This window comes from Betta splendens, chromosome 8, assembly GCF_900634795.4.
Source record: "Betta splendens chromosome 8, fBetSpl5.4, whole genome shotgun sequence".
Lineage (NCBI taxonomy): Eukaryota > Metazoa > Chordata > Actinopteri > Anabantiformes > Osphronemidae > Betta > Betta splendens.
Window position 1 is genome coordinate 8947113 of NC_040888.2, and position 13004 is coordinate 8960116.

The 13004-nt window shown below is 46.7% G+C and overlaps 1 protein-coding gene across 3 annotated transcripts in view; it reads left to right on the forward strand.

Moving 5' to 3' along the window:
• The window catches only part of znf385c (zinc finger protein 385C), an 89465-nt gene that overhangs the window by 67561 nt on the left and 8900 nt on the right, over window positions 1–13004 (forward strand). For all 3 annotated transcript variants that reach the window (XM_029159574.3, XM_029159575.3, XM_055510614.1), the window contains 4 exons: window positions 1011–1153; window positions 4619–4729; window positions 8343–8574; window positions 12595–12945. In XM_029159574.3, coding sequence (XP_029015407.1) covers window positions 1011–1153; window positions 4619–4729; window positions 8343–8574; window positions 12595–12945 — 837 coding nt within the window. The remainder of the gene's footprint in view (window positions 1–1010; window positions 1154–4618; window positions 4730–8342; window positions 8575–12594; window positions 12946–13004) is intronic.

The following is a 13004-nucleotide window of genomic DNA, read 5'->3' on the forward strand; positions in this document are numbered from 1 at the left end:
GTGTGTGTGCGCGCGTGTGTGAGCGATTCCTCTGGCTGCTGCCCACGTGTCTATAGGCTTGGAGTCTGTCCGTTCTCCGTGTGTGAGACAAACTGCAGAGGAGGATCCACACGTGGCTGTGGAGGCCTGAGAGCAATGCTGAGGAGCATATGCTCAGTCTGTCAGCTCTCTCACCTACAGTACCAACCTAGAGCACACACACACACACACATGAATCACACAGGCCAGACAGTATCATACAGCTGAAACCAATTCTCTTCTTCATGGCTTTCTAATTACTACAGTACTTGTGTTTCTAATTTAACCCAGGATTCGCATATTTTCACTTTCGGTTCCTGTCGTTGCTGTGATGCAGGTGCAGCTCTAAGGTTTGTGATTGGTTTTATTTCCAGGGTGTTATCGCAGACGAACACACCCGCCTCACGGTGCACGTGAGCAGGTTGTAGGCGCGCTCAAACGAGAGGCATAATTCGAGGTGGCCCCTGTGACCCACAGCTGACGCCGGTGATTGATCCTGGTGCTGGGATAAGTGCCTGCACCAGCGCCACTGAACTCATGGGTTCCACTCAAATGCAGCAAGGCATAAAATTAGAAATCTCTTCATTCCTGGTCCATTTGAAATCTGATATCTCCCATCGTTTCTGCACACGGATGCTGCTGTGTATGTATGAGGGACAGGTGCGTGTCCTTGGGGGATAAGCCGGGGTAAATGAGGTGATGGGGGTCTTAATGTGCTCCCCATCCCCCCTTAAGCATTTACTCCTATTATTATCTGCATATGGAACAGAAGCACTGAGTCCGGGACCTACGCAAACACACAGTCGTGCTGTATAATGTGCTGGGTGTCAGCTGGAGGAGTAATGGCGCCTCTGGTATCAAATAAATCAACGTCAGGCCTCCTCTGAGCGCTGCACCTGACCTCCTGGAAGCCATCAGCCCCGTTTAACTTCTACAATCACCCTGGGACAGAAACGTCTCCATTTTAACGTCCGCGTCTCTGTTTTGTGCAGGTACGTCGGCCCAAGGCAGCCCCCTGCTGGCCTCCCTCCCTGTCCCGGGGCGGCCTCTGCAGCCTCAGCTCGACCTCAAACACCTCCTGCCCTTCAGGCTCAACGGATCGTCCCCCCTCAGCCTCTTCCCCAACTTTAACACAGTGAGTCAGGGGGGAAATCTATTAAAGTTCCCATCATTAAGAATCTATATTCATGCATTTTGTGTTGTCTCATCCACAACCTATAATCATTTCATGCGTAATGTGAAGCTTGGAAAAATGCCCAAGCAGACACTATATTCTCGCTCCACTGACCCTGGTGTTGTATTATCATCATCACTTCCTTTCTAAATTTAATTTTATGCTTCATGGTTGTGATCCTTACACTGTACAGTCTTTTTTAAATTTAGCAACTGTGTTCCACCTTGTGCTTCCTGGAGTGGAATTAACAACGACACCCTCTCTCTACCGCGTCCCTGTGTCCTCCGTCTCCACCGAAGTGTTGTGATGCTGCGATGCTTTCGATCTTGGCCCGCGTGGGTCCACTTCCCGTCCGCTTCCCTCCGCGTGGCCCGTAAATGAAACATTAGCCCGAGCTTTTGCCTTTGCATCCACTTTACACCTTTCCGAACCAAGTGGAAGGCTGAGGGAGAGAGAGACATCTGGCTGCTTCTGAGGGGGCGGATGAGACATAAACCTGTGCCGCGTGTGTGTATAGGTGTGTGTAGGGGGTCTCCAGCCTGCCATGCGGAATATGCAGTTTATTCATTTGTTCTGTGCCACCCACCACTTTGGGTCACGAGGTGGTCTTCGCCCCCCCCCCCCCACAGAGAATTGACTGTGCCCAGCGGCAAAAGCGGCACGGAAAATCGCCTTTAACGCCCTCGTGTATTTAGACTAGCGGTGGAGGCAGGGCAGCGCTCTGCTCAGATTCCCGTCTGTGTTTTGCTTTTTGCTTTGGTGGGAAACGTCTCAAAGCAGTTGAGGTTCTGCCGAATCCTTCGCCGCGCATCGTGCAGAATGCAGAACATTCCAGCAGGGAGCTCCGGGTTCTCCTGGTCCTGGGACGTTGGATGCACCTGTCGCTAACATTGAATAACCTCCATTTGCCCCGACGTCTTCCTCATCTCATCCTCTTCCTCATCGTCTCCCTGAGGGTCTTTTTACCTGTCTTAACCCACCGTTATGGGCGCAGGATAAGTTTTGTCTGCACTCGGACCAATGAGGGGGGTCACAGGGCTCGGACAAAAGGCACATTTATAGCAGTCGGTTCAGGATGGCTGCAGCCAGACAATGGGCGCATTCTTCAGCTCCTAAAACAAATAGCTGTGTGCGGCGCGCTGGCGGAGGTGGAGGGAGTCGAGCGGTGAAGGGAAAAGTCGGCGGCTCCCGGAGGTGGATTTGAGTCGTGTAGAAGAGGCCAAAGTAGAGCAACAAAGTCGAGGGCGGCCCTGAGGGAGCGCTGCAGCTGCAGCTCCAGCTCCAGCGTGCAGGTTTCAGCGGCAGTGTGTTTACATTGAATCTCACACCTGGTTCGGGCCCCATTCGCGCAGAGGCGGCGGCTGCTCTGGACACGACGCGGCTCCCGGTGCGGCGCACAGGGATCTGATGTTGCTCAAGTCTGTGTTTTATAAAAAAAAAAAAAAAAAAAAACATCAAGGCAGCCCGCCGGCCTCGTCCCAATCAATGCACCGGTTCTCCTTGATCTCCAGGCAGCTGCTGCGCTTCCAGTGCGTGCGGCGTTCCAACTGGACGTAAGAGCGTGAGCAGAGGCCCGCCGGACCGGGCCCGGTGCCAGCCCAGAGCCAGAGCCAAGGGTTCTGAACGCGACACTATGATGAAGGGCGCTGGGACGACATCGGCTGTCATCACGCAGCGCAGACGCTCTAATGGAGCCTCAGCCGCTGCAGCTCGTCCTCTCGTCCTCCTCTCTTTGGTCTCTGCACAGATATTTAAAACCATATTAGCAGCCAATGATCTTGGATCTCGGAAAAACGCTCCACTCTGAGCTGCAGTGACTCATAATGTATTGTGCAGTCACGGTTCTGAGGTTGCAATGAGCTCGAACTACATTAAAATAGGAGATGCGGCGAGTTGTGCCAACAGGGCAACACACATTAACGTTGTGTATTTTACATGATGGTGCTGTATTATCACTTATTACATTCTTTTACATTTATTATTACATTTCATTTTCTTTCACAGCTCTGCTACATGTGTGCATTTAAGTAAAAAGAAGCTTTCCTCCGCTTCAGCACCAGCGTCAGGAGCTGGAAGGAGAAAACAACAGTCAATCCGTCACACATCGCGTTCCATCGATTATCAAGTCTCACAAATCATTAAGTTAGAGCTGCCTCTCGCAACGAAAATGAAAGTTTAAGGGACTTTTTCCTTTTCAATTTGTACACTTGATTATTGCACTGCAGTGAAGCAGCGTGGGAAATGTCCTGATCGCGGCTGAGTGGCTGCGATTTTAGTGCGTGAGCCTTTTTTCTTCGCAGCCGCACAACAGCAGCATTTTGTGACGCATCAACATCTTTGATTCCGCCGGTGTGCAAATTCTGAAGCGTGTATTTTTAACCGGCTACTTCTGCTCGATGCGACTGATCATTGAAAGCGTGACTATAATAATTAGCTCATTGTTTGATGCTGCCTCCTTTGTGTGGTCACCTGTCACCTGCCGGGTTGTGAGACCACGGGAACAGAAATAGGTTCATGTTTGCATACGGTACCTTAATTGTGATAGTATAAACTTGCGTAACACACAGATTCACATAAATGAATGTGTCCAGTCATATTCTAATTATTATTATTCTATTCTAATTTTATTTTTGTAACTAGTCTCCTCTCATGTTGTTCGGGAGAGTTTTTTTTAATTTATACTTTCACTCGTCCAAGTCTGGAGCGCAACAGCAGCACCGTCTCCATGACAACAACTTTGTTTACACTGGGGACCAGCTGATGGAAACACCCAACTTTGTTCCGGACTTCAAAAATAAGAAGCGAAACCAGGGGATGCAGAGGAGGCAGAAAAGTTTGTGGAGGAATGTTTTCGTAGAGTCTCTGGTCAAAGCCTCAGTGTAGTGTTTTACGCTGAGGCAGCAGCATGAATGTAGCAGACAGTAACAGACTGGGCACACTGATCAGCAGGGCTGGATGTATTTATATGTGTATAAATATGTACAAAGCCATTTCCCTCTGGGATTAAGAAAGTTTATTTTAAATCTTTATATCTTTGAATACACAAGTACTTGCTCCTACTGCATCTTGGCAGTTTTAGAAATGTTTTTGTCTATATTTCGTGACACGTGTTTATATCATTTCTAAGCAGATGGTTATTCGCAGCACGGTTCTCATCCTATGTGGCCACTCCAGCTGCTGCCTAATGAGATAAATCAGCAGCCATATGACAAAAGCAAACTTATAGGAACTAAGCAGTATGTGCATGTTCACAGGACCGTTTTCTTACAGTATGTTTCATTTTCCTCATGCGCCCATTTTACCCAACACCAAAAGGGAGATAACACAGCTCTGCCTTATATTAGTGGATACAGTACTTTGGAACACATACATTATAACTACATTGAAAATTTCTAACTAAGCTTTTCCGCCTCGTCCGTGTCTTAGATGGACCCTGTCCAGAAGGCAGTGATCAACCACACGTTCGGTGTCCCTCAGCCCCTCAAGAAGAAACAGATTATCTCCTGCAACATTTGCCACCTGCGCTTTAACTCAACGGTAAGAGGAGCTTTAGCGGCTTCACGCTGGGGTGTTTGTGAGCAACACAGAGCGGCTGTGGGACAATTGGAGAGAAAGGAGGGATGGACTGCCAGACTAGGTAATTTACAACATTAAAGCAATCCAGACCAAAACATGAGTCTGGCTTCAGAGAGCATCTCTTTGTATTGCACTTTTGCTATCTTTGTTGAATGTTTTTGAAAATTATAGTACATTTTTTTAAATTACCCCAGATTGACAAGCCTCTCTGTGTGATTGGTGTATATATAATAATTTGCGTGTGTGTGTGTGTGTGTGTGTGTGTGTGTGTGTGTGTGTGTGTGTGTGTGTGTGTGTGTGTGTGTGTGTGTGGACCCCTGCATGTAGGCCACAAAACAGCAAAACTAAAAATATATCTATATCTATATATCTACTACTAACAATTAGTTTCTACTCTGAACCTGAAAGTTGAAGTGGAACCATAAAAGAAAAAAAGTTCTCCATGCACAATATGCGATTTCAGACCAGTTTTCATTATTGATAAACCGCTGGGAATCATAGATGTTAAGGCATAATGTGTTTAGAAAAAACTGTCAGTCAAACAGAACAAAGATTTCATTTCACTAATTCACAGATGCTCGTGCAAGAGGGTGCCAATTATAAAACTGTTTCCGGAGTGACATGCTCACATGTCTGCCTCAAAGTCAAAGCATCTCCAGTCTGTGTCAGCAGTCTCTCACCTGTTTGTTTGAAAAAGATCAACTACACATCAACTCAAGACAGTACAAAACATAAAAAATTGACTTAAATAGCAGTGTGTTTTAGTGTTGAGAGCATAAACCAATGTGTGTACTGTATATCGCTGTGCATATGCAGAGCGAAACACTCCAAAGCCATCCCTTCATGCAAATTTATTCCAAACAAAACAACACATTCTTTAAGTTTTGTTCTGATTAACTGTGTATGCAAGTTCTCCTGTGTGTGAAACGGGTCTCTGTTCGTCTGTCTGCTGTGCTGGTGTGAGGGATTAGACAGCAGGCAGAGGCGCTGTTTATCAGCAAAGAGCAGCAACAATCAGCAGCCTCAGCAGGAAGCAGCATTCTCAGCTCCTCAGCATCCTCACTACACACACACACACACACGCATGCACACACAGACTAAGTGTACAACCACAATCATTCACACACAATACAAACACAGACCAAGACTAAGGCAAACATCCCATGACATTTAATGCATATTCACATAACAAATAGCTGATAGTCCTGAAAGCCTCAAGACACCTCAGGTCTAGACACACACACACACACGCACACGCACACGCACACACACACGCACACGCACACACACACACATTTTTTCCTTTTCCTTTTGGACTTCATCTTCAAAGAGGAGCTGAGGCGCAGGAGACAGTGAGCTGAGAGGGGAGAGGCGCTGCAGACGTGCACTTCACACACTACAGCAAATCCCATTGCCTGCCTCCACACACAGACTTAAAGAGGAGTGTCAGGTCTGACTGTAGCTGTGTCTGTCTCTCTGAGAGCATGAATACTTTCATAACACTTCCCTGCACCCTCCTCGGAGTTTGCTCAGATATTGTACCAAGTTATCACTATGCATAATACACAGAGGAGAAATAAGGGAGCTTCCTCTGCTGCTCAGTGGAAAGCGGATTCTCCTCAAAGAGCAATTAAACACGGCTGTTGTGGTTGTTCACTGTTTTGAGTTTCGATGTTGTTTTACCTCATGCAATGAAATTATTTTTTATTATCTTTTGTTAGGGGACATGACCTGAAACAGAATTTGAAAGCAAATAAAAAAAGCCGTGGATGATTTAATGTTTTTCAATGACTCATCATATGACGAGATGCACTGTCATAACATAATAGAAGGTGATTGGGCTGCACGTATTTATAGCAGCAGCATCACAGACATTTGCATTGCAATCAAGGCAAAAGAAATTTTTATACTCTTCCACTATACTCTTCCTTTGCTGCCTATTCATCTATCTCTGCTATTGAGAGACACCCACATCTGCTAAGCGTGAACATGCACCTGATATAATCCAGCGTGTGCCTTTAAGCCCAGCGTTGCTCCTCACTGTCTCACCCTGCACTAATCCTGCTGCCTGGTGACGTGAAGACCAGTGCACATTTCACACCCTGTTCCCGTTCTCCTCACCGGGACTGGGTCGGTCGAGGAGGGAGCCGATGGGGAAGCAACCGGCTCCATTTGCCACACGATGCTAATCTCTGAAGTCTTTTCACGGCACATCAGCCGCGCGATGCGCTGAAATGTCTGAGCTGGTTTTACTTTGACAGCTCTGTTATTAATAGGCTTTCACTATATCACATCATTAGGTTTCCTAATGTGGAGAGTTTAAAGTTCATCTGTAGACTGCTGGGGCCTCTTGTACAAAGGGTACTTACGTACAACAACATGACACAGGCACTAATCTTTATATATTTACTACATATATAAACCCCCCCGTTGAATTTTGAGTTTGATAAACGTCCATAGATAAGGACTTACAGCAAGTTTTTGTGCGTAAGTACGCTTTGTGTATGAGGCCCCTGGTGTTTACCTTGCACCAAACAAGAACACATAAAACATGCATTGGTGAAGCTCAGGTAATGATAGAAATCAACATTTCACACAAAAGGAAAAAGTCTGTGTTTACAAATTGCCTAGTCATTTCTGCAAGCTTTTATTTCTCACTTAGGAGCTGTTCAAAGTGAAGTCCAGACTTTGCTCAAGTTGCTCAGGGCCTCTGGATTTGCATGATTTATTTCGGAAGGAGGTGCACCTGCATGAGGCATTGCAGTGTTGGAGGAACCTGCCATCCTGTTTCCCCTCATCAAACCAAAACACAATTACTTCATCCTAGAGAACCAATTCATCTTTCTTTTTAATACTAAAGGCATAAAAACATGTTTATTGCTCAGTACATTATGTCTTCTATGACCACTCTGGGTGTAATGGTTGCACAATTCCTATTATTCATGTATATTAGTCTTTTTATTCCCTGTTAGTGTTCCATATTGTTTCGAGATTCACCTCCGTAACTACATCCAAACCAGCTCCGCAGCTGCTGAAAGTTAATCCTCTGAGGTTACTTTGGCTTTTAATGAGGATCTCTATATTGATTTCTTTCTATGTAGCTCCGCTTGCTCTGACACTGTCGGATTGAACAGAGCTGTGAGCAGGACGGAGACGTGAAGGCAGATTGCGATCCACCTGCAAGGGGCGGTTCTGCGTCAAACCGGGCTTTTTGGGCTTTTTGTGTTGCTCGTGAGGGCCTGAATGTTTGCGACATTAGTATGTATTGCCACATGTATCTAGGATTTGCAGAGGCTGACTCTCAGAGTGCACATTAATAGGGTGGTTGTGGAGATGGGATCCACTCTCTTGTTGCATATTACACATGCAATTATACCTCTGGCCTCCCAATGTCCCAGAGCTGTTATCAGGTGGAAACAGACTCTTCTTCCTCCAGCCTGTGGATGCCTGCGAGAGAGTGAACATTCAGCCCAGCATTTTAAAATGTGTCGCACGTGGATTCCAGCCATTCCCGGCAAAGCGCGTCCTTTTTGCTCGGCCCACTTCACCCGCTTTCCTCCTTGTTCCTCCGCAGAACCAAGCCGAGGCCCACTACAAGGGCCACAAGCACGCCCGCAAACTCAAAGCCATGGAGGCCCAGAAGAACAGGCAGCGGCGAGCGGGGGAGGCCTCGTCCGCCGGCAGAGAGAGGGACCGGGACCGGGACCGGGACCGGGACTGGGAGCGAGAGCGCGACCGGAGCAAAGCGCCAGCGACTGAGGCGCCGCCCCCTGCGCTCATGGAAACGAGCCTAGCGGAGGAAACAAGTACGTGAATCCTCTACACGACATATTCCTCACCCTCCTCTCCTTTCGCCGCCTCTGTTTTTCTGTGCATTCCAACGTCAGCAGTTTGAAGTCTCCCCGCCCTAAACCTCTCCTCCGATGCTTTGTGATGGATCGAAGACTGTGAAGCTTTGGGATTGAGAGATATCTGTGAGCAAGAGCTGTTGCGCACATGAAGGCTAGCTAAGATGAATTTGAGCTCCGCTGGGGTTGTTCTCACCCCCTTCGCCTCCTAATTCTCACCGCGTGAGTCTCACCCTCCCTCCCGGTCTCTTCTATCCATTTCGGGGTTTAGGGAACCAGAAGTGGTGTGTTTGTGCGGCATGAAAAGAACGACTCTCAGTTGAGAGGGAGCAAAATAGTGGTTAGAGCTGTGATGGAGGTGGCGAATAAAAAATAAAGCAGGAAGAAAACAACGGCCATCTTAGAAAATAAATGTGATTTCACGAGTGGTGTAAATAAAGACGTTTATCTCCAGATAAAGAAAGAGGCATGTGCTGGTTTTCTTTGCAGCAAATGAATGTTGACTTTTTCCACACTTGCCCACAACTGTACATGTAGCTTGTAGCACATGAGTGGTCCTGACGGCATTTTGTCTGCAGAGAAAGCCCCATTACCTTCTGCACTTCTCCGGGTCGAGGTTGACGCGAGTGGAGCAGTTTCGTGCCTTTCTCTGCTTTTCTGCTCCTCCCCTCCACTCGGAGAGCACTGTCTGAGTGGACTTTCAAAATACATTTAGATACGAGATAAAATATCAGAGGAATTATGTGAAAGTTTGGGGAGAGGAGGGGGACGGTTTGTATTTTAGCCGCCTTCCTGCCGTGTCACGCTCGCGACTGCATACGGGCACACGCTTCGCCACGAGCGCTACGCGTCTCCTTGAGAAAGGAAAAAAGTGGACAAAAGACCGGCAGCCTGATAACACTTTCATCAAACCTCATTTTAATATTCCGCCGTTGCAAAGGAGAGCTCTGAAAGAGGGAAGCGGCAGAGGCGAAGCCAGGCGATGAGTGGGAAATGAAAGATAAGATGAAATGAATTAAGGAGACAGAGAGAGAGAGGAGGGGGGGGGGGGGGGGTCAGTGGAGAGAGAAAGCAGATAAGTCAGGGCTGTGAGTAATTTTACAGTTCCAAGGCAATTTTATAAGGAGCAATGCTTTTTAATAAACTCAATTGTCTGATTGGTCTGATGTGAAATTGAAATGCACAGTGCATGCCAGTGGTGGTATTCAGCGCAGCGCCAACCTGTAATAGAATAGCGCTCCAAATTAACACTCAGTCAAATGAGTTATGTTGGCCGTGAAGCTGCTGTGAGCGGTGGTGGTGGTGGTGGGGGGGGGGGGGCTCTTTCTCTGAGTGCTCTGTGTGGCTCTGAACAAACAGATTATCTACGTGCCCGCGAGGACGGCCTGCGCGGCTTCAGGGGAATAAAGCGCACTCAACGCGGTGCGAAACCGCAGACCTCTACTGCAGCCGGGTGCTGCCAATCTTCAGTCCTTCGCTAGCCGACCATCAGCAGGTGTGACCACTATAAAAGCAGGATGTGTGTGAAGACAGCGCCATAAGAGGGGGGACAAAAAAACCATCCCAGAGTAGCACATTCATCTGTCAGAGGCTTTTAAAACCACTGCCAATGAATGCAAATTTAACGTTTGAGTGCAAAATTTCAACGTCTTACCTTCCCAACATCTTTTACTTTCAGTGTTCCGTTATTCATGGAACTGCAGTAAATCATACGGCTCTAATCAATACATGAGCCGCGTCCCAGACCAGCGGAGGGGGGGGGGGGTCAACGCAGAGACAGAGGCCTGGTGACACATCAGGCACATCAGTCAACATCCGCCTTGATTGATTCTGCCACTTAAACCGTTGTCACAGGGTGCGTGTCTGTCGCCACGACAATGATGGGTGTTTTCTGGGGGAAGCTGTTCACGCTGTCAGGCTGCATCGGGGCGGCGTCTGCGCGCTAATAAGAGCCTTGTAATATTCATGTTTTCTTTGGCTTTTTCTGTGGTAAAGAGCTCAGCGGATCAATCTGTGGAATAGAGATCGTTTCACATGTGTTTACACACTAAAGTCCTGTCACATTTGATTGCGTTCTTAAAATATTGATTATGAAGCTGAAAAAAACTGATGATTGCCTGCATAACATTGATCCATTCATCCATATGTAATTTGCTGCTGTGGAACTTCTCCAGAGACGTCGCTAGTGCCGCCAACGCGCCGGCCTTTGGTCTGACAGTTTCCCGATGGTGGTGGCACCATCTCTCAGAGTCAGAGGAAAGTGGAGCGACCAATACAGTGTATTTGTTATAATTGGTATCAGGTTGTGTCACAACTTCTCCGGGCTATTATTTTCATTTACAAAGAAAAAACAGTATTTGATCGACAAAGAAATAAAAATACATTTCAGAATATGGGATGTTTTGAAGTTATGCTAACATTAAAAATAATATTATAGTGGAAACTATAGTAGAAGAAGAGTAGAAGTATATATAGCATTTATATATATACTGTATATATATATATTTAGTGCTTTGATTTCCACCAGCCTATGTCTTCCTCTGCTAAATCCAAAGATCATTATCGCTCACCTCCAGAGGCTTCTCAGGTGGCCTTGTCTTTCACGGAGGCTGGGCATCAAACCTACCCAGACCCCTACAGAGGAGCTCAGATCCCACTGGGGTCACTCTCATTACAGCAGGAGCCAATGTCTAATCTTGTACCCTTTCTTCAGCGGGAATAAGAGAGAAAGACCCTTATGGCAACGATGAATTCACTTTGGGACGTAAAAGGGGATCTCAGTGGTACACAGTTGCATTGAGGAAGGCTGTGTGTATGTGTGGAGAGAGAGAACACCCTAAATTAAATGGAGAAATTATGCGATGCTCTCGGGTGAGTGAGAAGTGTGAGTGACTCCCTTGAGGGGGCATTGGGGTGAAGGAGAGCTGTGCAATGGAACTCCAGTGACTTATTGGCAGGGCCCTGCAGCTGTGAGTTTGTTTATATTGAGGTCCACTTGATATTTGAATAGTGAGGCAGAGTGAAGGAAAGAGGAATCAGAAAGAGGGGGGGGGGGGTCTGCTGGCATTTATCTGCCTACACCTCAACACTAATCTACTCTGTCCCACGTGGTTTGAAACAAAGACTGATATTATGTCAGGAAATGCCACCAGTCTTAAAAAACTCTTCCAATGTTGCAATAAAAGACAAATTCTAATTTGGAGATTTGCTGCTGTGCATTTCTTCAAAATGTTTAGGTTATTTGGAATGTGAGAGGATTGTGGGACGAATACGTAGGCTAATAATTATTATTGTGATCAGACTGCTTAATATTCTGTATATTATAACAACCAAATGAACCCAAACTTAATTAAAAAATTATATAGGCACATCATAATAATGGCCTTTTGCTCCGTCAACAAATAGAACACAAGCAGAAAGCAGCTTTTGTTAGGAAGTGCTAACAAAGGCTAACGCTTAGCAGCCGTGATGATTTGGCCTGTTAAATCCAACAGTTCCGCCCATAATTAATCAAACTTTGATCGCTCATGCAGCACCACAGATAATTCACAGATTAATCCAATTCCTCACCACTCACCCAAAACAAGTTGCTTTTATGCAAATGTCAGGTTTTCCCCTGGAGTTACTGTTGTTATTAAGGGGAGACACATTTACCCCAGCCCCGAAAAGAATGCCTTTGTGAATTGTTAACATTGAACACACGCTGCATTAACATTCGAGTGATTATATATGCAAACTTTGCGCTTCCTGATTCAGTGGCCAAATGGCCTGTAGCAACATATTACATTTAAATCAGAGATTTAGGAAAATACTGGAGTTAATGATTTCATGCAGCTAAGACTGAGAGATTATAGGAGGCTTCCTACACCAAACTGATCCCCCAGCAGCTAATTGGATAACATAATAATAATAATAATTAATACTACCGTCAAATGGGACACTTTGCTGATGTTGGTCTTTATTGTTTGTGTTTTGCAGGTCTTCAGTCTGATTTGGAACCCACGAACCTAGAAGCAAAGCCGGAGGAAAGTTCCCGGAGCTCAGTGATGTTGACGCCATTATCTGAGACGTCCTCTGTGGAGCTGGTCACCCTCTCCCCTCCTCAAACTTCGCCCTCCTCACACCTCACTGAAACCACCTCAATCACCAGCGCCCCTGAAGTCCCAGAGGGCCCGGCCGTCGAGCCAGGCAGCACAGACCCATCCAGCACAAACGCGGAGCCACCGGCGGACGAGGACAAGGACCCGAAGAAGAGCAAAGCTCACCTCCATTGTCCCGTTTGCAAAGTCACAGTCAACTCCATCTCCCAACTCGAAGCACATAATAGCGGTAGGAGTGTAGCATTGGCCCTGAATGTGCACCTCAACCTTCTGCGAGCGATATTTTGG